General features: G+C 43.0%; 1 protein-coding gene across 2 annotated transcripts; it reads left to right on the forward strand.

The window, feature by feature from the left end:
• Positions 1-213: 213 nt before the first annotated feature.
• tmem198ab (transmembrane protein 198ab) lies at positions 214-27,875 on the forward strand. 2 transcript variants are annotated; one of them, XM_086148575.1, is made up of 5 exons: positions 214-866; positions 16,389-16,643; positions 18,922-19,503; positions 20,377-20,576; positions 24,332-27,875. In XM_086148575.1, the coding sequence occupies exons 2-5, from the start codon at positions 16,505-16,507 to the stop codon at positions 24,482-24,484; spliced, it is 1,074 nt and encodes a 357-aa protein (XP_086004701.1). In that variant the 5' UTR covers positions 214-866; positions 16,389-16,504; the 3' UTR covers positions 24,485-27,875. The 2 variants fall into 2 exon arrangements, with proteins under 2 accessions (XP_086004701.1, XP_086004702.1); XM_086148576.1 differs by lacking the exon at positions 214-866 and adding an exon at positions 5,738-5,848.
• Positions 27,876-27,952: the final 77 nt, after the last annotated feature.

Genomic DNA, 27,952 nt, shown 5'->3' on the forward strand with positions numbered 1-27,952 from the left:
CTAGACCTCCAATTCCTGCATCCATCTACCAATATCTTCACTCTCTCTCCTCTGTCCATGACCCAACCATCGCTGACCTTCTCTCCAAAACATCTACTATATGCCATCCCTCTGATGGACTCATTCCTCCTCCTCTCCATCCTGGTCACTCCCAAAGAGAACCTCAACATCTTCATGCCTGCGACCTCCAGCTCTGCCTCCTGTCTTTTCGTCATTGCAACTGTTTTCAGGCCACACAGCATCGCTGGTCTCCCTACTGTCTTGTCCCCCTTTCATTTCGTCGTGGCTTTCGTCTTCTATCTCTTCCTATCTTCAACCTGATGCATTACCTAAACACGCACATGCTCTGAGAATACCTTTGGTTTTGAAATTTGCACGGCGATGCTTTTAAATCGAAAATCACCTCAAATGTCACCAACTCAGTGAAGATACAGAAACTCTGCCCTCTATGTGGTGATTCTACAGACTGCAGTCCCAGTGTTGGCCTCTAGGGGGCGCTGTGTTGTTTTTCCTCCGCTGTCACAAGTGAAGGCACGCAGCGCCGCGCGTGTCCGGACCGGTCCCTCCTCTCCGCGGCGGCCGCCATCCGGGTCATCCGGGCTCCGACCCGCGGGGAAGCGGCTCCTTCCCGGCTCCGCGTCCGCTCTCCGGCCCGGACGACCCGGCCGCTCCGCTCCCGCTGACGAGCCCGTATCCGGGGAAAGGGAGGGGGATGGAGGTGTAGCCCGGTGAAGAGCCGCCGCGCCGACCGGGAATCCACCCTCTGTTCCGGGACGACGACGACGGCGGCGGCGGTCGGCGCTCCGGCGGCTCCTCCTGCCGTCACGGCCCCGCCGACGAGGCGCCTCCTCCCGGCGGAGGTGATGGTGAGTCGGCCGTGAACGCTGACCGGGAGTCCCTTTTGTGTTCGACACCTGCGGATGGAGCGGCCGGGAATCCTCGGGCTGTACGCGGGACCGGAGGCCTCCGCTCAGCCGGTGGGGGTGGGGGGTCGGTGGGATTGAGGTCAGGGGCCGGGCCGGTTCCCCGGTCCATCGGCCGCCATCGGAGCCGGAGGACCGGAGGGTGAGAGCGGCGGAGTCTGAGGTGTCCGACGGTCCCTGAAGGGGTCTTTTCAATGCCAGTGTGGGAATCTTCTTTATATCACATTTAATTTCTGGATTTAAAAACCATCTGATCGAAGAGATGTGGGGTCTTTACCACTTAAATTATAAAAGCTGCGTTACATAATTTAGCACCATGTCATCTACATGAATTGATCTGCGGTTTCATTGCATTCTGTTTAACATTATTTGATTTTATTGTATTTCTAAACACTTTTTTTTTGGCCACAAAAATGATGCTATTCCAGGTGGCAGTCTCCAGACATTAAAAGAAACACTGAAATAAACATTTACTTGACACATAAATTCTCAGTAGCAGCGATTAGGGGAGGGGTTATTTATATTTTTGTGAGTGTTTTGGTTCATTTCTCGCTATTTTAGGCTTTATATTACTCGGAAGGTCCAACTTTCACAACGGGTTTATAGACGCTGTCCTGCTATTTGTTTTTATTCAGATAAATTCCCAACGCATTTGATCCTTGCAGACAGTCTTTGTTGGAGATTTCTCCAAATCTGAATCAATAGACGTAGGAAAAGAAAGGAGACCCTGGAGGAGGAAGAGAGAGAGAGCTTGGACAAGAATGATAATACATATAATATATAACAAGTAAATATTTGTAATGCAAGAAATTGTTGATCAAATGTTGAAAAAACAGTTTGATTGACGGCTATTGAACTTTGAGAAAACGTCCGTGTAACATTGGAAAGCCGTCCTTGGACCTTCACACCAACATCAGAGTTTTATAAGACTCAAAATAAAACGCAAGCAAATAACTTCACAACCTACATGCAACCAAATACCAACGTCTAAACAGTGTCGGTGTCTGTCTGTGGATATAAATAGAGCAAAAAAAAAAAATAATCAGATTTTTTATTGACAGATTATTGACCCCTCTATTGGATTGGATGGAATTGGTTCCTCCTAGTGTTCAGGCTGCGTTTGTCATCACGTTTCTTACCTTTTAAAAAAAAAAAAAAAAAAAAAATTAAGGCGCTGTTTCTCTTGTGATGGGTTTCATTTTAGTGATTCCTCACTTTATTTAATATTATGGAATATTATTTTTTTTTGCTCGCTATTTTTTTCACAACACCTTCCTGCTGTTTTGGGTCTCATCTTTTTGTTGCAAGGTTAGTCCTAATGCGCATTTGTCTATCCAGTTGTGATACCTGTGTGATATCACAGTCTTTTCCCGGCATGTTGTTTACCAGCTGAAAACACGGCCTTGGGATCCTGCCTGTGTTAGTCCGTCAAAGCGTGTGTGTGCGGACGGACGCCATTGGTATTCGCGAGCTGAGCTTCAGGCTGGCGGCGGCGGCGGCTCAGGGTCAGCTGAGGGAGTCGGGGGCTCGGGGAGGGGGGAAGGGCTTTGTCTGCAGTTACACAACACTTGAGTCTCCACCTGCTGCAGGTGAGACACCCCAGACTGCAGAGAGCACACATACACACACACACACACACACACACACACACACTCCATTGTGCCTCAATTGGAATTCCACCAGGACAATATTGTCATTGAGCACATTGTGTATGCATGTGTGTGTGTGTGTGTGACTGACATTACTAGAAGTTTCATGTGTATGTATAGTGATGACGAAGTGAAATGTTGTTCAGCCTAAACCCGTCATGGGAAACTGGATTGAATGTTGGTTGTTATTCAAACCCGAGTTTGACATTCAAGTCATTTCCTGCTATTTTCATGCGCTATTTTCCATTTCTTTAATCGAATTTCACTTTTCATTTTCGGTAAGTTATCGCTGTTTTCTATTTGATTGTTTGTTTGTCGGTTTTTCGTGAGTTTTGAGGTCATTTCCTGGCAGATTATCACGAGATAAGCTACTGTATATATTACATATAGATGATTATATCACCATTTCAGGTGCTGATTTGTCACAATCTGTAGACGGTCCTCCATGACGCTCCTCATCCTCAGCCGTCTGTTCTGTTGAAAACAGTCCAGCAAACACCTTCACGTCCTCCACCTCCTCCTCCTCCCGACTCCCTCATCAGCAGATCCTCCACATTCCGTCCAATGGGACGACAGTTTAGTATCGGCGGAGCAGCCTTATGTAACCCGCTCCCGTCTGAGGAGGCGTGACGAAGCCCCGGCTGAGAATGACTGGCGGTGAAAGTGGCGTGGGGTGACGGTTACTTCCCACCTTTCGGGGAGTTCTTCCTCACCTCCGGCTTCGGGGTGGATTTTCGGGTTTGAGTTTGATTGACATCGGGTGGCATCGTAGGACCGGCTTGTTTCCCAGTAAGACTTATCATCGACTAATCGTACATTTGTGATAGGATTATAACCGTGTTGAACCCAAACGTGAAGATATTGGATCTCAATATTATATAATTGTGATCTCTGGAAGGTTTCTATTTTCTTTATTGGTTGTTTGTTTGGCTGAAGTGACCGGCTGTTCACAGGAATGGATGGCAGATGTGGGTTTAAAGAGATTTCTTAACGCTTCGGAGAACTTAACGTAATTTTCGGACGATTAGCCGCGACTTTTTTCACGTAAACAACGCTGCGGCTAATATATGGACTTTATTTGGGGGGGGGGGGGCTAACGAGCTTCACACCGCTAAAACATTTATCCTCGTCACACCGGAGCGATGAAATGACGGAGAAATTCTGAGTCCGTTCAACTCCGACACCGAAGAAGACGACTTTGACGGTTTTAGCGCGCAGGAGGAAGCCCGAGATAGCGATCGGCTAGCCGGTGCGGCTTATACTGAGGTGCGCCCAATAGTCAGGAAATTACGGTAATTGGAATTTAAACGTCAAAACAAGGAATTTTCGACAGAAATCTACAGAAATCAGATTTTTAATTCCCAATCTTGTTTTTTTTTTTGTTTGTTTTTTTTTAATCCATAAAAAATCTCTTGGTGGTTGTTGTTTTGACCTCTACATGTGTGTGTGGATCATATCACACACAAAGATGGGCGCAGGTTTTCCTTCCTCTTTGTGTGTGTGTGTGTGTGTGTGTTTGTGTTTCCGGCGTCCCATCACTTTTTCCAACTCCGACACGTGATAAAGCCCTGGTCACGTTTCCACGGCGACCTGGAGGGTGATGGACGCCGGCGGGTTATTGGCGGGTCGATTCTCTCCTTGTTCCTGTTCCTGGAAGCATCGAGCGGTGGGAAGATGGCAGCTCGCCGGCGGCCCGGAGCTGCAGCCGATAGTCATAGAAGGCCGGCTGTCGTCTGACGGCATAGCAGCAGACTGAGGGACAGATGGACGCCGCAGATGAGGACGTTACAGGTCTCTGATCGGCATCGTAGAGCGACCGGGAATTTATATCGTAATGACGAAATTAACCAATTTATAACCGTGCATTTCGCAGATGCCGGAAGAAAATATTGATGTAAAGTTCATTTACAAAAATAATGCTGAAATCATAGTTGTGCCAGAAAGAAAGAATGGTGGAATGATGGTAATAGAAAATGAAAAATAAGAAAATGTAGGAAAAATTCTTAAAAACAGAGAAAAATAAGTTGGTGTTTTTTTTTTTTTTAAAAATGCTGAAGTCATAGTTGTGCCAGAAAGACAGAATGGTGGAATGATGGTAATAGAAAATAAAAAATAAGAAAATGTAGGAAAAATTCTTAATAACAGAGAAAAATAAGTGGGTGTTTTAAAAAAAAAAAAAAAATGCTGAAGTCATAGTTGTGCTAAAATGAAAGGATAGCATAGAAAATAAAAAAAAACAAGAAAATGTTGGAAAATTCTTAATAAAAGAGAAAAAAATTTTAATAAAAGAGAATAAGTGGGTGTTTTCTTTTAAAAAAAAATGCTGAAGTTATAGTTGTGCTAAAATGAAAGGATAGCATTGAAAATAAAAAAGTAAGACAATGTTGGAAAAATCTTAATAAAAGAGAAAAATAAGTGGATGGTTTGTTTTTTTTTAATGCTGAAGTCATAGTTGTGCTAAAATGAAAAGATAGCATAGAAAATAGAAAAATTAAGAAAATGTTTGAAAATTCTTCATAAAGAGAAAAAATTTCTTAATAAAAGAGAAAAATAAGTTGTTTTTTTTTTTTTGCAAAATAAAAATGCTGAAATCATAGTTGTGCCAAAATGAAAGGATAGCATAGAAAATGAAAAAGAAAATTCTTAAAGAAACAGAAAAATAAGTGGAAAATGAATTGGAGTTCCTGAAAATTCATGAGAGCAACAAAAATTGATTAGTTAATTGACAAGGAGATCATTCATGGCTTCAGTGCATAAACATCAGCATGGATTGTTTCACTATCAGTCAAAAATATCACTTTTTCATCATCAGATTATTGATTGCACTGAGCTCATGTAAGCTGGAACCCTTGAAAATTAATCTTCAGCTCTTTTTAATTCCCCCCAAATCCAGGAGACTTTTAATTTCCCTCCAGCCAACACTGTGAGATTTTTAAGGGTCAATAAACTCGTCAATATGGCGGCCAATCGGTTGATTGGTTTGCTCCAGCAGACGCAGGTCCGTGACCCCCCCCGGCTCTTTTTACTAATCAATATCGAAGTGGTTTCTCCCGAAGTTTAAGACGTTTTGTTTTTGTTTAATCGTATCTAATAGCGACATGTTCCACATTGCGGCTGAAATTGGCGTTTCATACGAACCCGCAGTGTCTCCTGCCGTGTGGGAACCCGACGTCCGCCGCGAGAACCTTCTTCTTCTTCTCCTCTGTTATCGAACATGTCGCCTGAGTCATGAAGCTGCAGGTGATTCATCGCGAAGCCGTTACGTAACAGAACATGGTGGGTTGACCGCCGGGCTCTTTGTCTCTCTATCCGCCTCGCTTTCGGTCCGCAACCCCCTTCTTCTTCTCTTCCCACTCCTCCCTTCCACCCTGAACGCATCACGACTCGTGCGCGTCTCCCCCGTTTGTCAGGCTTTCGCTCTAAAACCCGAACCCGAAAGCTGCTGGACCGGGTTCTCATTCTGTTTTTTTTTTTTTTTTTTTGTTATTTTATTGAGGTATTGCTTCTGCAAGAAAATCCCGCGGATCGTTTTCATCGTTGTGTTCTTACCATTTTATATAGCTTCGTTTGTTTTTCCGTTATCATGACGTAATTCGCATTGTTTTGAGGCAGTGAGGTAAAAAAATTGAACATCTGCCGATGTTTTATTGTTCATTTATAGCCCTGACTTAATAAACATTGTAGATATCCGCACGCTAATCCAACCTATCAATCTCATAGCAGATTAACGACGATAACCTACAAACGTCCGGGCCGCGGGCCGGTTCTGGCGCGCCAGCCCCTGTAATAAATCTACATGTATCATGAACTACTTTTTAAAAATAAAAATGCACTGCCTCTATTGTCTGCGCCGGGCTCAATGTTTTAGTCCATGTTAGCAACATGGCACAACACTAAGTGAACTTTCTGCAGATGGCAGCAATACAGCGTCCAGGGCTGTAAATAGCATTTTTACTTATTGGTGGAAATTTGTCTGCTTTTCCGTTGGACCAGACACCCTCATCAGCAAGATGTCATTGTCAAGAAAGAGAAAAGTGGACGTGGAGGGTTTTCCAAGAAAAATGGAATATACTGTATAACTTACCTGTTCTCCTTTACACTAAAACAAGGGAAATATTTGGTCTTAGTGTTACTTCTAGGTAATTATGCTATGATTTTACCCCTTGGCATCAAATCGACCTTATGTGACCCCCTGACCAAAATGACACCCCTGACCTCCAGGGTACCAGTGGAGATAAGAAGAAGGAGAGGAGGAAGTTCTAGTCAAAATCTTCTTGTTTTGGCAACTGGACTTGAGTTTCTTCACTTGAAGACGTTCAGCCCTCATCCCAGAGGCTTCTTCAGCGAAACAAACAAAGGAGTGAAACTTGTTGGATCACATGGACTGAGGCTCATCAGAATCAGAATTCCTTTAGTTCCTTCCCGATGGGAGGGAACTGTTTTTGTGGCGGCTAGTTTTGCAGTTTTGGTCCTGATGGACTGGAACCTCCTGCCAGAGGGGAATGGTTGGAAAAGTCCATGTCCTGGGTGGGACGTGTGGGCTGGTTCTGGTGTTGGGTCTTACTTGGTTGTTTGGATGGAGCAGACGGTCCTGGTCGGTCTTGGTATTGATGACGTCATACGTTTGCGTCTGAGACCCGCTCCTCTGTTCAGAGATGGTTTTTTTCTGTTTAGAATAGAACTTTTTGAATCCCGAAGGGAAATTTTTGCCGGACGGCTCCAGCGTTTCATCCATTCACTTGAAACATGATGTTGATTTTCTTGCTATCAGGTTTCGTTCTTGCAGAAAGGGGTTGTAAAGTTTGGTGTCCACAGGTAAGAAAGACCTTCTGTGGTGCTCCCTGGTAGATGATGATGAAGATGAAGATGATGCTGGACACCACAGCATGGCTTTGCAGATGTTGAAAGACCTGAGTTTCTTGAGAAAGAACTGGCTCTGACCTTTCTTGTATACGTCATCTGTGTTTTTCGTCCAGTCCGATCGTTGGTCCGGTCTAGTAGTTGGTCCAAAGATGGCTTCTTTGACTCTTCTCTGGAACCATCTGTCTTCTCTGGACATTGCTGTCTTCAGAAGAATGGCCCTTGTCCTTCAGGTGGAGGTGGACCTCCAGGGAGTCCTTTCCTGAAGTGGTGGCTCTCCTCTTTGTGCAGAAGTTGTTCGGTCGCTCCAATGTAGACGCCATCAAGACTCCGGAACTGAGAGGAGGGACTCTGAAGGTCGGGACGATGACTGGAGATGCTCGTGAGTTGGTTGACATGATGCAGAGAAGGAAGGTGGAGATACTTTGCGTCCAAGCCGAGGAGCTGAGGAGCAGGTTTGGAGTTGTACACTCATGGCACTGACAGAAAGAGGACTGGAGTGGGAGTTTATCTTGGAGGAGGTGTTTGTCAGGAATGTTCTGGAGGTGCAAAGAGTGTCAGATAAACTGATGAGTCTGAAACTGGAAACTGAAGGTGTGATGCTGAGTGTTCACAGGTGGGATGGAAGTGAGAGGAGAAGGAGAACTTCCGCGGTGAGTTAGATGAAGTGATGCAGACTTTAGTGGACATGTTGGAGAAGAAGAAGGTCAAAGTCTGAAGAAAACAGTCGTCATTTCTGGACTATTGAGCGCATCTGAATATAAGCCGCACCGGCTAAAACAACCTCGATAAATCCATGTGTGCATATATTTGTCTAGAAGCCGAAGGTGTCCACGTTGTAAGATATTTACCCAGAAACCTTTTTAAACTTTTAATCAAATATATACCGGTAACATCCACAACTACGTAGTGGAAATGCTTTTTTCCAAAAACAGTGTCTTTAACACAGCTGATGAAAAAGAGGAATAATAAATAACACAATCCATCCATTTTCTATCCCTATGTCTATCTCCGCCTTCCTCCTGCGCACTAAAACCGTTAAAGTCGTCTTTTTCGCCGTTGAAATCGAACAACCTCAGACTTTCACGCTCATTTCTTCCATCGGTCGGATGTGACGAGGCTAAATGTTTAGGCGGCCCTCCAAAAAAATCCAGAAATTAGCCGCAAGGTTGTGTTCAAAGCATGTTCTTTCATTCTCCCACCGTTCCTTGGGGTCCACGAGTTGTTCCCAGGAGAGATGGGATGTGTGATCCCTCCAGAGGCCACGTGGCCTCCTGATGGACGGAGGTCTTCCAGGCACCTCCACCAGTAGGAGTCATGGGAGCTCCTGACCTCCTCCATCGAGGAAATTCATTTTCGCCGCGGCGCTTACCTAGAGCAGAGGTGTTTGCGAGAAACAGCCGAAAAGTTACATATTCCTGCTTTTTCATGCACGTCGGAGGGGTTTCTAACAACTCCAAGATGTGCTCTGAATGTGTCATCTCACATATCACCAAATTACGAGAAGATAAACTTCCATAGGGGAAATTCTTTGGTAACAGCAACGGTTACAAGTGTCAAATAAATATTAACAATAGAGAGACAATTAGAAAAAACAAAATATATTCACAAATCTATAGACAGAAGGATAAGAATGAACAACAGAATGGAGAAAAAAAGAAAGTAAGGGTGGAAATAAACATAAACAGAGTGGCAATAGCGATGACAAGAATAAAATAACCAAAATAGGCAGGATGCGAGTGGGACGACACCAAATCTGAATTTCACACAAAACAACAACAACAAAAAAGGGTTGTTTTTATAAAAGAGAGCAGGGGTGGCAACGGCGGGTGAACGGGAGGAAGCGGCGATGTGGGTCACACGGCGTTTGTTTGTGAGCTTCCTGTGTATTTATAGACTCCCCCTTTTTCTTTATTCATGGCGAGGACTCTCGCAGCGATGATGTCATCGCAGGAAGTGGCGGCAACATCTGCGTCTGGAGCTCGCCGAACCGCGAAGCCGTCAGACGGCACGCGTCTCGAGACGCTCGTGCGTTCGCCGATGTAAAATATACTGCTCCAAAAGATGATTTTTTAATTATTAAAAGAATGATTCAATTTAAATAAAAAATAATTAAAAAAATCTTAATAATTAAAAAATATATATAAATATATATTTTATATAAAATAAAAAAAATAAAATAAAAAAAAATATGTATTTTTATTTTATTTTATTTTTTTCTAGTAATTATTGTCACATTTCTCATCATTTTTTCCCCCATTGCTAACCTTATGTCGCCGATGTAAAATATACTGCTCCAAAAGATTAATTTTTAACTATTAAAAGAATGATTAGATTTAAATTAAAAATAATTAAAAAAAATCTTAATAATTTAAAAAAATGATATATATTTTTTATATAAAATACAAAAAAAAAAAATTATATATATTTTTTTTTATTTTATTTTATTTATTGTCACATTTATCATCATTTTTTTCCTCATTGCTAACCTTATGTCATATGGGTAAACCTCACACACACACACAGATTTAATGTGGATTAAATAAAAAATAGTCAAGAATTAGAATTAAAATTCAAAGTTTACTGCAGTACTTCATTATCAGAGCTCCGCCCGCTTATAAATAATAGCAAACACAGCTGCGGGAACAAAAGGTCGCTCAGGTTTCGGTTGCATCCAAGATGGATGACGTTGGAACCGTAAACAGAACCAGAAAATCCCCATGTTGTTTATGGGATGGCGCTGATCTTGACCTCTGCAACTCAAAACAGCCCGGAGCTCTCGGCGCTTTCAGTCCGCAGGAAACGATTGCCAGTCAATATGATGTCCGTCGAGATGATGGAAACACACACACACACACACACACACACACACACACACACGTGTGTATTCAGGGCCGTCAGGACCACCCATTGGTTCTTGCGCTGTTGCTACGGGAGATGTAGCCGCTCTCTCATTGGCCAGGCTTTTAGTCTGGAGCTGCCCGTCTGCCGGCATCTTGCCGTTGTCATAGCAACAGACAGGAAGCAGGGGAGAGGGAGGGTTGTTGTTGTTGAACGCGCAGAAGAAGAAGAGTTTATCTGTATTTATTTATTTGTTTGTTTGTTTGTTTCAAGGGATGAGCCGTCTGCAAACACAAACGCCACATTTTCATCCATGTGACCAATCAGCTTAAAGCCCCAGTGCACGTGTGCGCGCACACACACACAAACACACACACACACAGACACACACACACACACATTGTAATCCCTCAGTATGATTATTAATGACATGTTTGGGTGAGCGTGGGGATAAAAGATGTACATACTTTGTGTGTGTGTGTGTGTGTGTGTGTGTGTGTGTGTGTGTGTGTGTGTGTGTGTGTGTGTGCATGCATGCATCATGGTTTTAAATTTGACTTTTTTTTGGCTGCTCTTCACCAGCCTCTGCTCACTGACTTTTGCAAAAAGGGATCTATTTAGATGGAAATGATTTTCACACACACACACACACACACACACACACACACACTGCTCAGTTCGTAAAAAGCAGTTGTGTACCATTCTAACAGCCATAAATCATTTTACGTGGAAGTACATGAAGAACAAACACTTGAAAACAATCTTTTAGTTCAGTTTCAGTGAAAAAGAAAAAAAAGAAACGTCTGAAACTTTCACGAACGTTATCAAACTTTACAGACAAGCAAATGTTTGATGAGCCAAAGTGTAAAAACATCATGGAAAAGTGGCAAATTTAATTGAACCGTTTAAAAAAAAAAAAAACTATGTTTGCCACTTTTACATGAATAAATCACATTAAACCATTAACAAACTATGGATATAAATATGTTTCTATAATTGCATCTAAAAATAAGTAAAACTGTGAAATACTATTTACAAGCTACAATTTTAAATCCCGATCACCGATTCATCTGATGCTAATGATAGCGATTAATAATATTTATTCACATGTATTATTTTTATGCATTCATTCTTTTATTTCGATTTTGCATATTTAAAATTTGCCAATCTGGGCATTAGCTTCTAATAATCCAGAATTGAGATTTTATTCCATTTCGTGCCAAATCAGCAGAGCTACGTTTATAGCGACAACGTGATGTCATTTTTCCAGAAAGACGTCCTCATACGGGGACATTGGCTTCACTCTTGTTTCCAATCCTGTCACCAATCAATTAAAGTGTTCAGGAACCTAAAGTTGCATATCGAAACGGGCGATAAACTTACATCTCCACTTGTATCTCCATTTGATTCATAAAATTTTTTGTTTTTTATCCAATTTTGTATCAGAATCCGATTCGGTCTCTTTTATTTTCAGTGTTGTTAGCTTTAACTGCGACTAGCAGGCGCTAATCAGTCTTGCTATATCCGGGGCCATTAGCTGCTTAACTTTAGCTTAGCTAAACCTTTTCAGGAAACTGTCCATTTTGGACGGCATAGATCCGCCATTTTGGCTCTCGCTCCGAGGCAGGGTTCCACAGGAACTTGTATGGTTCTTGGTGATTGGTGGTGCTCATGAGCCGCGACCATGACCAGATACTTCGACATTAAAAAACAAAAAACAATTGCGTTCACCGGTCGTTGCAAGAAATAGGACAGAACCGGCGAGAAACGGGCCGACGAGGAGGTCCGAACTCTCCTGGCTTTCAGGAACAACGTAAAATACCCACTGTCTTCACACCGATTCAAATCAGATTGAATGTTAGTGAGTCGCGGCCCATTTGGTTGAAGAAGATTTCCGTCGGGGGCCGTCCGAGGAATGAAAGCGGGACTTTCTCCATCTTCTGGATGATAAAATGCGAGTATAATAAACTTAATTTGCTCGGCGCGGATCCTTATTTGCAGATCCATGTTGCGTTTTGTTTTTTTTTTGCAACTCATATCGCTTTTTTCATCGATTGAGGTCGGATTGAACGAGATCAGCTTGTCGCCACGTGTTTCGGATTTTTGCTAAATATAATACGCGGCGGGGTTAGCGCCGATATTACGATTTTCAGTTGTTCGGATTAGTTCCTTTTTAAACGCATTTGGTTTCAGTTGAGCACATTTTTCTTCCGTTCATTGTAACAGTGATCCAGTTTCTCCCGCTGCCTTGAAATAGATGGATTTGCATAAATTATTATATTTTTAATCTGGAATGTCTCGCTATCTGGCGTCCGCTCCTGACCTCTGACCTCTTGCGTCACGGGAACAAGCTAACGGACGGTCGGGGGACAGCGGCTGCCGGATTAACCGGGATTTAGTTTGCAGGGCTTTGTTCCGACGCGGCGTCCGTGTCAACCCGGTTCAGGGCGCCTGACCCGACCCCTGGGAGGGCAATTAACCCGGTTCAGGGCGAGCATCTGGGTCAATTCGGAGACCAGCTCCGGTTATATAAACAGCTCCGACCCACAATCCTGCAGCGGCGAGGTGAAGTGGAACGAGCGAGGAGTCGGAGGAGGCGTGGAACGGGAGGGATGAACAGGCACGACCCTTTCAGTTCAGCTCTTATCTAACAAACTAATGTCTGTACTTTGTTTTTTTTTTTTTTATTTCTCTTTTTTTATTTTATTTATTTATTATTTATTCAAATTGAATTTCTATTTCTTTGTTTATTGTTATTTTTTATCACATTTCTGTGTTTTTATTTAATTCATTTTTTTATGTTTTTATTTTTACATACCCAAATTTTACCTTCAGACACCACAATTAATTGCGTTGTAAGTTATAAAGTTTGCTTCAATCCGAGTTCTGGAAGTCTAAAGTCTAGATGTCTAAATCTATTCACATTTTTAACTAGCCGGCAAATTTATCCCAAATAAGATCTTATTCATTATTGACTTTTGACATACGTTTTTGTTATTCCAGACGTTGTTATTCAATTATTATGTCATTCACTTTTAACATCATTTCTAGACTATTGAGCGCTCCTGTATATAAGCCACACCGGCTAAAAATATATATAATATACTTTAAAATTAAAATATATATTATTAAATTAAATATATATATATATATATATATATATATATATATATATATATATATATATATATATATATATATATATATATATAAATGTGTGTGTGTATTCATTGCATTTATGCACTCATTTTCAAATTTTTTGGGTTCACTTTCAAGTGACCTATTTGCCCACTTTTATAATGAAATGGTAGCGGCACAGAGGGTTAGTGCTTTTAGTTTCCTCTCACAGTCCAAAAACATGCTGGTTAACTGGAAATCCTAAACCCTGAATATCAGAAAAATGTAATAGTACTGGTATTTTAAGATTTTTTTTTTTTTTTTTTTTTAGATTTAGGTTCCATAATTTCTTGACTACCCACACTGGCTAATAATACCTAATTAAATATATGTGTGCATATAAAGGCCAAACATGTCTATAAGCCGCAGGTGTCAACGTTGTTACATGAGATATTTACACATATTTAATTAATTCCATAGCAGTAGCATTCACAAATACATATTGGAAATGTTTTTTTTTTCTCCAAACACTGGCTGTGACACAGCTGATGAAAAAGACTAATAATAAATAACACATTCCATCCATTTTCTATCCTCCAGCTGACGGCTATCTTGGTCTCCCTCCGTTAACGTCGTCTTTTTTGGTGTCGGAATTAAACGGCACCAGAATTTCGCGCTAGTTTCATCGGTCTGACGTGAGGAGGCTAAATGTTTTACTAACCCGCGTCAAAAAATAAAAAAAAAATAAACACCGAGGTCTAAACCGTGTCTGTGCCCTGCTGACAACACAAATACAAGAAGATGTTTAAGTTATTTCCCCCGCTTTAGCTTGGATTCCTTTCAAGCCAGAGTTCTGATCTGCAGAAACATCAGATGTTCCGGTCGATGCTGGAACGATGGAGCTCTGCGCACGTGTGTGTGAGTGTGTGTGTGTGTGTGTGTGTGTAAGACGCCGCCTTATTAACCGGCTGATGAGGGAGCGGTTGATCCTTTTGGATCATCACGCCGCTGGTTTTTCCGTCCCGTTAAGTCGGGATCACGTGATAAAACGGAGTTTGGATGTTCACCCAGGCAGCGAGTGTCAGAGATAATGGGCGTTAAGTGGGTCACATCTGGGTCACATCTGGGTCACATCTGGGTCACATCTGGGTCACTCGGTCACCATCGGGAAGAAACCAGACCATTTGAAAATAATGGTATCTTTCTTGTCCCGCCGCCGGGAAACACTAATGAAGTCATTATATATGTTAAATGTGATTATTAAGCGTAATCTCCAACAGGATTATTAATACATCCCGGCTTAAAAGTCATCCGACCTCTCGTGTGTTAAGTAGGTGGGATGATACACTTTGAAATACTTGTATTTAATAGAGAAGGGATTTAAACATCGTGGCTTTGCTGGTTTTTCCCAATTTATTAGCTTTGAAACAAGTCATTTGTCTATTTGAGTTTCAAAAAGTAAATGCAGTGAACTCTCACTTTTCACCAGAGTTACGTTCTAAGACCCCCCCCCTGCAAAAAGTGAATTTGCGCAAAGTGTAGACGTGATCATTTTGATGGTATTTACAGATTTACAGTGATCCCTCGCTATAACGCGGTTTACTTTTCACGGTTTCGCTACTTCACGGATTAGCATCGTGCATTGTGTTCTGCGTTCTGATTGGCTAAAAAGTCACTCCGCTTCTTCTCTACCTGTGCGTCAATAACGTTGCAGTTTAATATGTACACGTACGTAAAACAGCTTGCCGAATTTACATGACGGACGTGCAAATTCTCTTGCAATTTCTCTAAAACCCATAATGTTGACAAAACGCTCTGGAGCGACAAAAGGGTCCAAAAGGCAGCGGAAGATGCTATCTATGGCAGATAAAGTTAAACTTCTGGACATGCTAAGGGAAGCTAAAAGCTATGCGGCTGTAGGTCGGCATTACGGAATGAATGAATCTTCCTTCGTTCCATAAAGAAGGAAGAAAAAAACATAAGGACGACGGCAGCAAGAAGTTTTAATGAGGATCCAAAAAGGGTTGCAACTGTCTGCAATTTTTTTCATAATCATTTTTAATTTTCTCCCGTTTAATCCAATTACTCAGGTCGCAGTGGGCGGAGCTAATCTCTGCAATTTGAAGCCTTCTGTTCACATTGATGATTGAAATTATTATTTGACAGTACAGTACAGAAGTTATTTGTTGAAAAAAACACATTTCTAAAGTACAGTACTTTTATTTGTGAAACAAATGTTTGAGCCTGTAAAATAGTTTGTTCTGTCTTTTCAATGTATAATAGAGTATTTAATTGTATAATAATTGTAAAAAAAAAAAATAAAGGTTTCTACTTCACGGATTTTGCCGATCACGGGTTCTTTTTGGAACGTAACCCCCGCGAAAAACAAGGGTTTACTGTATAACCCCGAAAGGAACCTACGCAGACGCCTTCAGCTTTACTGGTGTCGTTTTCTTCAGAAACATGGTTCTCGGCAGTTGCTCTTTTTTCTGGTTGAAAATAAATTTTAGTTTAATTTTACGATTTTTTTACTGTTTTTTTTTTTCTTCTTCAGCTGGATATGGCTATTTCATCACGGAAAAAAAATTCAAATGCTGCAAAAAAAAAGCAAAACGTAGCGAGGGTCCACTGTACTTCACTTTGTCCATTAATGTTTCTTTTTTCCAAATGTTAGGTAATCATTACTAATTCATAATTAGATTGCGTTAGAGTCCATTTCAGGTTGTTTCTTCTGAGTTCTTCCGGCGTTGCTGACAATTTTAAGGTCATTTCTCGAACATTTGCTAACACTCAGGCATTTCTTGTTGATTGTCATTTGAATCAAATTTATATTGCAATTTTTATATCGCAAAACTTATTATCAGTCTTTAAAGAAACTTTCATTTGTCCACAAAGTTTGGTATTTTCCCACGTACATCTTGTCGATTTGACTCTTCGTTTCTCTTCATTCTTTTCATTTTGATCCGATTTCAAACCAAATGTTTCTTTCCACCCGTAGGTGACACCGCGCAGCATGGCGTTGCTCCGTAGCCTCCCTTGTCCATCACCTCCTACCTGATCATCCTCCACCTCCTCTGGCTCTCCGCTTTCCTCATTCTCGCTATCCTGGTCGCCATGACGACCACACCGGAGACGCTGGAGCTGAGCCCCGGGCGGCCGGACGGCTGCGGCGACTCCGACGACCGCTACAAGGTGGTCCCTTCCGTCGTCTGCTCCATGTGCTGCCTCTTCGGGATCATTTACTGCTTCTTCGGTGAGTCGGATGATTTCGCAACCCCGACATCTGACCTCTGACCTCAGAGTCTTTTAGCTTGGCTTTATTAAAAGTAACCAGTGTTAGCATGGATGCTATATTTTTCGCACTATAAGGCGCACCTTAAATTTGCCCCTTACGTATGAATTCTTGTTGTGCTTCCTAACCTGCAGCCAATTTTATGTGGTTCACTGCGCTCAAACATCTGTCAAAATGTTTCAGTGCGACGAAGCCGCTCCGCTTGATTGCTTGTTGGACCGTTCCCACCTGACACGGGGACTTCGTGTCAAAGTCGGTCCTCGGTTGAATATGGGTTGCAATGTCAGTCGGTGTTAGCATTTGTGAACAGCAGTATGGCTTCATGCCTAGAAAGAGTACTATAGATGCAGTATTTGCATTGAGAATGCTAATGGAGAAGTAAAGGGAAGGCCAGAGGGAGCTGCATTGTGTTTTTGTAGACCTTGAAAAAGCATATGACAGGATGCCAAGAGAGAAGCTCTGGTATTGTATGAGGAAATCTGGAGTGGCAGAGAAGTATGTTCGACTGGTGCAGGACATGTATGCTAGCTGTGAGACCCTGGTACGGTGTGCTGTAGGGGTAACAGAGAAGTTCACGGTGGAGGTGGGACTCCATCAGGGATCAGTGTGGAAAAGAGGTGAAGAGACGGGTCCAAGCAGGTTGGAATGGGTGGAGAAAAGTGTCATGGTGTCATAGAAGACTATCGGCCAGAATGAAAGGAAAGGTGTACAAGACAGTGGTGAGACCAGCGATGATGTTTGGACTAGAAACTGTACAATAACCAAAAGACAGCAGGCAGAACTAGAGGTTGCAGAGATGAAGATGTTATGGTTCTCTTTGGGAGTGACCAGGATGGAGAGGATCATGAATGAGTCTGTCAGAGGAACAGCACATGTTAGATGTTTTGGAGAGAAGGTCAGAGAAGCCAGACTGAGATGGAGGAGGGATAGAGAATATATTGGTAGACGGATGCTGGAATTGGAGCTGCCAGGCAAGAGGTCTGGAGGAAGACCAAAGAGAAGATTTATGGACGTAGTGAGAGAAGATATGAAGGCAGTTGGTGTGAAAGAGGAGGATACAGAGAATAGGGTTAGATGGAAAAAGTTGATTCGCTGTGGCGACACCTGAAGGGAAAAGCCGAAAGAAGAAGAAGAAGAAGAAGAAGAATATCAGTTGATGTTAGATAACTCATGATGTAGTGCTGGAATACAACATTGTTTCAGCCTCACACTCTCTTCAGACGTCCACTATCGCTAGCAACCAATCAGAGAACAGTACATAGTACGCTTACCGCTTTTTGTAACACCGGTACGTACTGCGCTTCAACAGAATATTACTGAGGACTATCAGACGCGCAGGAGATGATGGGAATAGAGCAGCCGCCAAAGAATTCAACATAAATGAATCAATGGGACGGAAGTGGAGGAAGCGAGCAGACGATCTGCGCCAAGAAGAGAAAACCAAACCGTTTGTGAGCGAACAAAACGAGATGAATCAAGTTGGACTGAAGTGACTGTTTTGTATGGCTTCACACACCGTTTGTTTTATCATGCGCCTTATAATCCAGTGCGCCTTATGGTGCGCAAAATACAGCATAACTTAGAATTGCTGAAATTCTAAATTGAAAAATATGTCAGTATGCTAGTCAGTGAAAAATACTTTTTGAGTACTTTTTGATAGTCGTTGTATATCAAATGTTATTTGCTTACATTAGCGAGAATGATGTTAATGTTAATAATGGATCCTAAACAAGGCCACGGTGTAAAAGATATTAGCTAAAAATCATCTTCTTCTTCTCCTCTGGGCTTTTACCTTCAGGGTCTCCACCGCGAATCCACCTTCTCCATCTAACCTCATTCTCTGGATCCTCCTCTCTCACACCATCAATCTTCTCTTTGGTCTTCATCTAGACCTCCAATTCCTGCATCCGTCTCCCAATATCTTCACTTTCCCTCCTTTGTCCATGACCAACCATCTCCGACCTTCTCTCCAAAACATCTACCATGTTCCGTCCCTCTGATGGACTCATTCCTGATCCTCTTCATCCTGGTCACCTCCAAAGAGAACCTCAACATCTTCATCTCTGCAACCTCCATCTCTTTTGGTCTTTAGGTCGTTGTCAGTGTTTGTAGATCATCTCACCACCTTCCCCCTCCATCCGGCTGATGTTCTTCTATCTCTTCGACAGTGAATGTGAATGTGTGAGGAGAAAATCTATTTGTTGAATGTACGTGACGTGAGATGTTCCATGTCCCACAGGTTACCGCTGCTTCAAGGCGGTGATGTTCCTGACGGGGCTGATGTTCGGTTCGGTGGTCATCTTCATGCTGTGCTACAAGGAGCGCGTGCTGGACACCCAGCTGAGCGTGGAGGCGTCGGTGGGCATCGGCCTGGGCATCGGCACGCTCTGCGGCCTGGTCACCATGCTGGTCCGCAGCGTGGGGCTCTTCATGGTGGGGCTGCTTCTGGGCCTGCTGGTGGCCGTGGCCACCCTGGTGGGCATGGAGGAGCTTTCCGACAGCCCGCCGCGCTCCGTCTGGGTGCCCCTTGGCGTGCTGCTTGGCCTGGGCATGCTCTTCGCCGTGCTCACCCTGCAGTGGCAGCGACTTTTCACCACGCTGTCCACCGCCGTCTTCGGCGCCGCCGTCATCACCGTGGCTCTGGACTACTTTGTGGAGCTCTTCGCCCTGGTGCTCTACGTGTACGAGCGTATGAAGGCGGCGCCGGGAAAGCCGGTGTGCTGGATGACGTGGGTGGTGCTCGGGGTTTGGCCCGCCCTCACCCTGCTCGGCGTCATGGTGCAGTGGAAGGTGACCGCCGAGGGCTACTCGCACACCAAGGGTTAGTGTCACGAACATTCGTGCAACGATGGACGCGCAAATTTTAGTCGACGCCATCATTTTAGCTTCAAATTCAGCTTAAAAATGCTTCATGTTTATTTGTTCATTCATTCATTATCAAGCAAAGAATTGAGAGCTGAATTACTGCAATTTCTGGACTATTGAGCGCACCTGAATATAAGCCGCACCGGCGAAAAATAACTAAATAAATGTATGTGTGCATATATAAGCCGTAGGCGTCCACAGAAAATTATTTTTAACTTGTAATTTAACACATATCGATAGCAATAACATTCGATAATGTGTTTGCCCGACGGCCAAATGCAGACTTTATTTTTTTACAATAAATTCGTGGCACTGGACATTGACAATAAAGCTTTTGAATATTGAATCTTTGAATCTAACGTCCACAAATAGAAACTGGAAATACTTTTTTTTCTGAACAGTGGTTGTTAACACGGCTGATGGGAAAAAATGAATAATAAATAACACAAAAAAGGTCCAACCGTCCATCTATTTTTATCTCTGTCTAGCTTCTTCTGTGTCGGAATTGAGCGGTCTCAGAATTTTGCGCTCATTTCATCGGTCCGATGTTACGAGGCTAAATGTTTTTGGCGACGTGAAGCTCGTTAGCCTAAAAAAAAAGATCCATAAATTCACCGCATCGTTGTTTAAACAGAAGCGTGCGAAAAATGTAGCGGCTTATAATCCGGAAATTACGGTAAATGAATTAGCATGAGTCACTTTAAAACTGTAGGACACTCTCTATTTTAAAAGAAGCTGGTAAAAGAAAATCCAATAAATAGACAAGAACCGTGCATGAAAATTCAACATGTGTGAAACATGTAGATGGACGCGTGTCCTCCTCCTTCAGTGATCATCAGTCGGCAGCAGAGGAGGATGCAGGTGATGCGCATCCGTCAGCGGGACGACCGCTACCGAAACAAGAAGAAGAAGAAGCAGCAGCACGGCTCGTCGTCTCACCAGCACCACCAGGCCAAGCAGCTGCCCGAACCCGCCTACCGACGCAAACCCAACCCCATCCGCCGCTACGACACCGACGTCCTGTCGCCGGTGAGCCGGACGATCTTTTCGGCACATTTTTTGCACAGCCTTTGGAAAAATAGAACCTCGTTGTATAATAGTTTGTAGAGGAAGCCCTAACTTTTGCACTTGTCGGCCTTAATATGGTTTTATTACCCTATTTGATTAATATGCAATTTGTTAATTTGAGAAAAAAAGTTATATTTTTACATTTTTGAACCCAATTCGTTTCGTTCTGGGCGGATGACATGAATTGGTTTGCCTCGATACTAGAATGATGAAAAAGACGGGAGATGGAATCGGCAGCTTGTGGACAAACACAATGTCTCAAGAACCTGCGTTTATGCTGTTGCTGTTGACACGTCTTTCATGAAGCCGTTGAGGGATTTTGTTGACCTCAGTTGCTAGGAGCTAACAGAACTAAGAGCTACTAAAAGGAGCTAACAGCTGCTAGGAGCTAACAGAACTAAGAGCTACTAAAAGGTGCTAACAGCTGCCCAGAGCTAACAGTACTTACTGCTACAAAAAGAGCTAGCAGCTGCTAGAAGCTAACAGTACTAACAGCCACTGTTCCCTCTAAGCCGCACGTTTGCGCAAATCTATGCTGCGCACAAAATAAAACTCAAGATGAACTGTAAATAAAATAAACGCGTTAAATTTATTTACAGTTCAGCTATGTTGTGCGCGGAGAATGCTGGAACAGTGCACGACTGCACAAATGCGCGGCTTAGAGGGAACAGTGCTAACAGCTACCAAAGGAGCTAACAGCTACTAGGGGCTAACAGAACTACGAGCTACTAAAGGAGCTAACAGCTGCTCGGAGCTAACAGTACTTACAGCTACTAAAGGAGCTAACAGCTGCTTGGAGCTAAAAGTACTAACAGCTACTAAAGGAGCTAACCGCTGCTAGGAGCTGACAGTACTAACAGCTACTAAAGGAGCTAACAGCTGCTAGGAGCTAACAGTACTAACAGCTATTAAAGGAGCTGCTAACAGCCATTGTTACCTCTAAGCTGTACGTTTGCGCGATCGATGCTGTGCACAAAATAAAATTCAAGCTGAACTGTAAATAAATCTGTTTAGTTCATCTACAGTTCAGCTTTGTTGTGCGCAGAGAATGCTGGAACAGTGCACAATTGCGCAAACGCACCACTTAGAGGGAACAGTGCTAACAGCTACTAAAGGAGCTAACAGCTGCTAGGAGCTAACAGTATGAATAGCTACTAAAGGAGCTGACAGTACTAACAACTACTTAAAGAGCTAACAGCTGCTAGGAGCTAATAGTATGAATAGCTACTAAAGGAGCTTACAGCTACTAAAGCAGCTGACAGTACTAACAGCTACTAAAAGAGCTAACCGCTGCTTGGAGCTAAAAGTACTAACAGCTACTAAAGGAGCTAACAGCTGCGAGGAGCTAACAGTACTAACAGCTACTAAAGGAGCTAACAGCTGCTAGGAGCTAACAGGCAGATGAAACCATGTTGGTTGAGGGGAAATTTAAAATATTCAATTCTTCCTGATGGAATTCTGTAATTTTGGAGTCGGTAATAGCAGATTTGTTGGAGCGCGCAGATCAGTAGCGTTAACTTTGCTGCGGGTGAAGCTGCAAACCTGACATCTGTATAAAAGATATCAAAAAGGTCATCTTGAAGAGACACAGATGTCTTTTCTGTGCTCTTCTATCGGTCTGCGTTCCAAACTAAAAACTAAAATAGGTTTTCGTTCTCGTGTCAAATATTGAAACAGGATTAAAAGGGATTGGTTTCACTTAGTCATTACAAAGCCTCTCATTGATTTAATTAATGGTTTTAATCTAGTCCCACCCCTGACCATTTGATTCTAAGTAATGCGCGACTCTAGTACTGGAACTTTTTGATTGCAATGCTTCCCTCGAACAGACGCTGACAGAAAGCAAACGAGTTATCGAGCTCCACAAACGCCAGCGAATTCGGCCAACTTTCTCCTCTTCATCTATCGGATCTCCCTCGATTTCAAGTGCTCTTGCAGTGATTTCTTCACCGTTGTTCTCTCCGTCGATGCACTCGGGTCCAAATTGAAAAGGCTGAACGGAGGACATTGAACCAAGACAGCAGCTTCCTAGAACGCATTGCAACGGCAGAGTGAAATGTGTTTTTCTAAACAATATAAAGTGGAACAAGTGAAAAAGTTTTGATGCTTGATGGCTGCATGTACAGTCCAAGGCAGCAGTGTTGGGCCACATCAGCATTCAAAGGGCCACATGCAATGGTAATGTAAGCTAATGTAAGATAAATGTCACTATTCCTTAGTGTTAAATAACCCTGAATTTAAGACCCGTTCAAATCAAAAATGTTACATATGCATTTGCATAAATGTGAAAAATAATGATGTTTACGAGTTGCTCTGTTCCAAAGCTAGCTTTCAGCGCTACGGTGTTTTTGGATGCGGCTTTTGCGAACACATTCTGCTGCCATCTCAGTTTGGCTTTTAATTCTTTGACAATTTGTTGTTTTTCCCGAAGGCTAGCTTTAGCATACTTAGCGCCGTGTTTGGTGTCAAAACGGAGATGTGGATTGTACTCTTCGACAACCAACGCTGCCTCATAACACTAAAAGTCATACTGTTTTTTCTCCTTGAAGCACAAGACATGTATGCTCCTTCCCATCTTTCTTGAAACATCCTTCCATCTGCATCAACTTTTCTCTTCTTGAACATTTAGGGATCATTTGTATTTCTCAATTCCACTTGTTGAAAACGGCATGTTGTTGATACACTGTGATCTAATGGCAGAACGCCATCACTTGGCGGATAACATGATCGGCATGAACTGTAGGAAATGTAGTTTATGGTCAATGCATCCGTTTGACTTCTTTATTTTAAGACAATCCGACCTTTTACGACCAGTGCAATCCAGACTGGTAGTAAACAAATAGCTTGCAAGTCTCAGCGGATGCAGTGGAGGTCAAGTCATACTTACGTCGTTGTTACTTTTAAAAGCACCGTCCTGTGGTGCACTGTTACTATTTTCTTCAGCAGCAAGACGTAGTAGAAAATCCGATTTTCTTGCTGTTTTCCCGTATGTTCAGACTCATGGATCTGTGTCACGCCAACTGAGTAACTTATATTGTGCCGGGCAAATGCAGCGTAATCTTTCAGAGAATCTTTCTCTGAAATAGAAGGATTTTTTATGATGCAATTATTTTCTCAGGATCAGTGAAAGATATGTTTTCCTGTCAACTCTGAATGACTTGGTTTATTAGCTACTCTTTTAAGTATGCTAGCCTTTGAGCGTTGGTATCTGTGTTAGCCTGTTTTATTCATGCTAGCCACTGTTGGTGGTTTACTAGCAGCTGTTTTATGTGTGCCAGTCTATTTCATTTGTATGTTAGCATGTTATTAGTTTATCAGCCTCTTTTATCAATATCAGGGGATTGTCGGTGTTTTTGCTACATTTGTAAGTTTATTATCCCCTTTTCGCATCATTTGTTCATATGCTAGCTTGTGTCATCAGTGCTAGCCAGTGCCGTTGGCTAATTAGCTCCACTTTTACATGTGCTAGCACCTTTTATTTGAGTGCTATTATCTATTTTAAGTGTGTTAGCCAGTTTTATTCCCGCTAGCCACTGCTAGTGGTATATTAGCTCCTGTCTAAAGTGCGCAACACCTTTTTTGGAGAGTTAGCATCTGTAGCAGCTTGTTGTTATTGTTAGCCTTTACACAGAACCAATATGATAGCATGTTTCCTTGACATATGGATCACTGTTATTCAAGGGTATCAAGTAACTTGTTTTTTCTCTTCCATCCAGAGCTACATCCAGAGTTTCCGAGACCGGCAGATCCAGGCACAGCCTTTCCCGGGGCGGCTGGTCGGCGGGCCTCACTCTGTGGTCGATCTGGGCTACGACTGTGGCTCAACAGCGCCCCTCTCCGGCACCGCTGGTCCTTCGCTACGGGTCTGAAGACGCCACTCGCCAGGGAGAAACTGCAGTCTCACCACATGCAAAGACTCTGGGTCGGAACAGTCTGGATTCGGTTGCACCCTTGTATGTATTCAAGACTGGATCTGATGCAAAAGATGTTAACTTTTTACTAATTGAAATCAGCGGAGCCATCAGTCACCGTCTAAGTAAATACAAACGCACAAATGCACGCACACACACACACGCACACACACACACACACGACAGCTACCTACTCCAGGGTCAAGTCTCAAGTCAAACCAGATCAGGGATCCAAGTTGCGAACCCGCCTCAGGCAGCATGGAGGGACGGGGGGGGGAAGCTGGAGCTCTAAAGGGTAAAACTGGGGTTGTTTTTACTTGCTTTCTGTGCCATTTGGACCACAAACCTGCCTTCTGACGTGGGCCCTTCGTCTCTCTCGGTGCTGGACGATACGTCTCCTCGAGTGTCAAACTGCTCCAGGGGTTTCTGCTTTAACGGGTGCCTTGACTCCCGCTCAGCGATGGGAGGGGGGGTGATGGACGGATCCCCCATAAGCCGTCGGGTACGAGGGGTTTAAACCATCGCCAAAGGACGAGCAGGGTGGGATTCGGTGGGTTGGATTCCGGCCGACGGCGGAAAAAAAAAAGCCATATTTACACTGACACCTCATTCTTTCAAAACACACCAGGGCTAGAACCATTCTCATGAAAATACAATCCCTTTTACTCTCTCGGTATCATGCCGAAAGTTTGAATTGTTGAGCCTGGTGAGCGACGGAAAAGATTTTCTTTCCATCGTGTGTTCAGACAAGACGCTTCCATTTCCGACACAAGTATCTGCTAGACAATAAAGCTGATATTACTCAGTCGTGACGCCAATTTTAGTAATGCATGAATTCTCTCTTCTCCTTTTTTTTTTGAAAGAATTATTTACGAGGCAACAAGGGAACAACTTTTCAAACGCTAGCATGTCGACACGGAGGCAACAATAAGTCTTTGTTTCCCAAAATGTTCATGTAATGGGGAGTTGGTAGAGATTCAGCTCAAACGGTTGAAAGACACAGATTATTATTTTCTTCATTCTAGTTTTTTCCTTGAAATCCCCGATTTAGACGTATGCGACGCAGCAACGTGCAGGCTGCTTGGTGCTTGCCCAAACTGAAAAACATTCAACTTGTACGATGTTGTTATCGATATATCTGCATAAGAGAAGCAAGGAAATGAGTTACAATTTTGAAAACACCCCCAAAATATTCGATACGATGAGTGTAGGGTGATTTGACTTTTCGTCTGATATTGGGATAAATCTGCGTTTTACACAAACGCAAAGCAGCTTCTGTGTCCTCTGTGCTATTTTCAGTATTCAGTGGATGTTAATCTGAAATCCTTTTCTGGCTCAAAATTAAAAATTGCAACCAGTGAGGGCTTGAAATCCTCTTAGAGATGTTTCGCTTTTGTGTAAACATACCTGTCAAACTGATTTTCCAGCTGCAGCCTGGAAGATGAGGTGGGGCTGCTAAATCTATCGCTAACGTGTTGACGTTGTTAACCCGGAGCTCCGGTCGCGGGACAATCGACATCATCAAGCCTCGTCAATTTTGAAAAAGGGAAATCGTGATCCTCCCCAAAACAGAACCAGTACTTGCTGCTGTTTTAAAAGCGCGAGCAAGGTTTTGAGAGTGCGCTAACTCTGTTACCAGACTGTCAACCAGCATTTTCAGTGTTAGCAACTTTTAACAGTGTATCGCTAGCCGTTCTTACCGGTGTGTAGCTGTTCTATCCACCGTTACCTGCTGTTATTCTGTTTGTTAGCCGCCATCTCACATGATAGCATTAGTGTTTGCAAGTGTTTGTCGCGAATCAAATGCTCTTTTTTCAGCCTCTGATGTCACTTTTTAGCAACTTCTGGCGTCGTCGAACTTCATGTTTTCAGTGTCGAAAGACAAAGCCACCTTTGTTAGCGTGTCAGTGGCTGAATCATTAGCTTAGATGCTGTCATTATTGTGTTAGCTGCTGCAATTAGCATGCTAGCTGCTGTTCTGAGTGTCTCCACCATGGAGTTACATTATATTGTGTATTTGGTTGGGTGCATGCCGTGTTGCTTCATCACCGCGGAAACAAAACATGGAGAAGTCGTGACTGCTAACCAGAGACGTTCATCTCGGCTGCCCCGCTCTCCAGAAGCCGCTAGGGCTTTCGCTACAGTTTCGCCCCGATGTTAGCCGCAATCGGACTGGATCCACCGTTTTCTTTAGGTATATTAACTTTCATAAGGGAAAAGGAGTTTATTTGAAAACAAAGTGGCAATAGAAACACAGTCTAACCTGTAGTTTAAACAAAAACATCACATCGTGACTCCAGAGAAGATATTTCTCTTTCTTCCAACGGCATTTCTGTTATTGAAACGCTGCAAAGAAGAACTTTGAGTTGAAGTTGTTTGAATCAACTCTGGACATGAGATTCTCCTGTTCTGCATTTGGAAACCGACCGTCGGAGTCAGTCATGTTTGCGTTTTTTGAAAGAACCGCCTGATTCCTATCAGCGTGAGATGTTCCTCCACCTCCAGTTTGCTCTGGCCGAACATCGGGTGACGGAAACTTAAGAATCCAGCCGTCGCCGAACGTTGAAAGCGGTCGGAGCGAACGGAGATGTCAGTGTAATTAAGGCTTTGAATGACCAACTGTCGTTTCGACCGCCGCATTGATTTTATTCAAATGCGAAAATGTGAATATCTTACCGTCTTTACCGAGAAAGCAATCAAGGGGGCGGGAGGTTGTGCGGTACGTGAAGCGCGGTGCCACCACTCCCTCCCCGAACTTCACCAGAACTTCGCTCTCCTTTTCGGGCAGATGGTTTTTCTGGCGTTTTTGAGCGATTGGTCAAAAATTTGAAGCGTCGACGCTCCCGCGTTTCCCGCCTGCGAGCACGGTTGTTAAATTACGGATAGATTTGGAGGCGTGCAAAACGTTACGTATCTGGTAAGGCTTCTGAAGACACGTTCAGATTCCTCCGATGGTTCGCGCAGGTAACGCCAGGACTTCCCCGACCCCGAGATCTGCATTTGAGTTTTGAGTCTGAAATGTCACGACCGGAAAGAACCCTGTTTCTCGTGGATCGATGTGAAATTTGTACATAAAAACACAGCACTTGCTAACTTTTTTTTTTTTTGTTGTTTTCACCGTTCTTAACCATGTCCTTTTTTTTTTTTGTAGACTTGATGGTTATTTTCCAGTGGGATGTATTTATTTGATTTATTTATATTCTCTACCTGTACAGGAGTGCAATTTCAACACTGTTGCCCAGCATTTCCATGCTTTTTTTTTTTTTTAGAAAAAAAAAAAACAAAAAAGAAAAAGAATATTGAATTATGATTCTGATTATTAAAGCATGTGTTTCTCTGGGCTTCCGAACAATCGGCGTGAGTTTTTTTTTTTTTTTTTTTTTTTCTTGACACAAACACAAAGCCATCGATTCGGTCCGCTTGACT

Source organism: Fistularia commersonii, chromosome 6 (genome assembly GCF_037954325.1).
Source record: "Fistularia commersonii isolate RoL2024-O1a breed Wild chromosome 6, RoL_Fcom_v1.0, whole genome shotgun sequence".
Taxonomy (NCBI): Eukaryota; Metazoa; Chordata; class Actinopteri; order Syngnathiformes; family Fistulariidae; genus Fistularia; species Fistularia commersonii.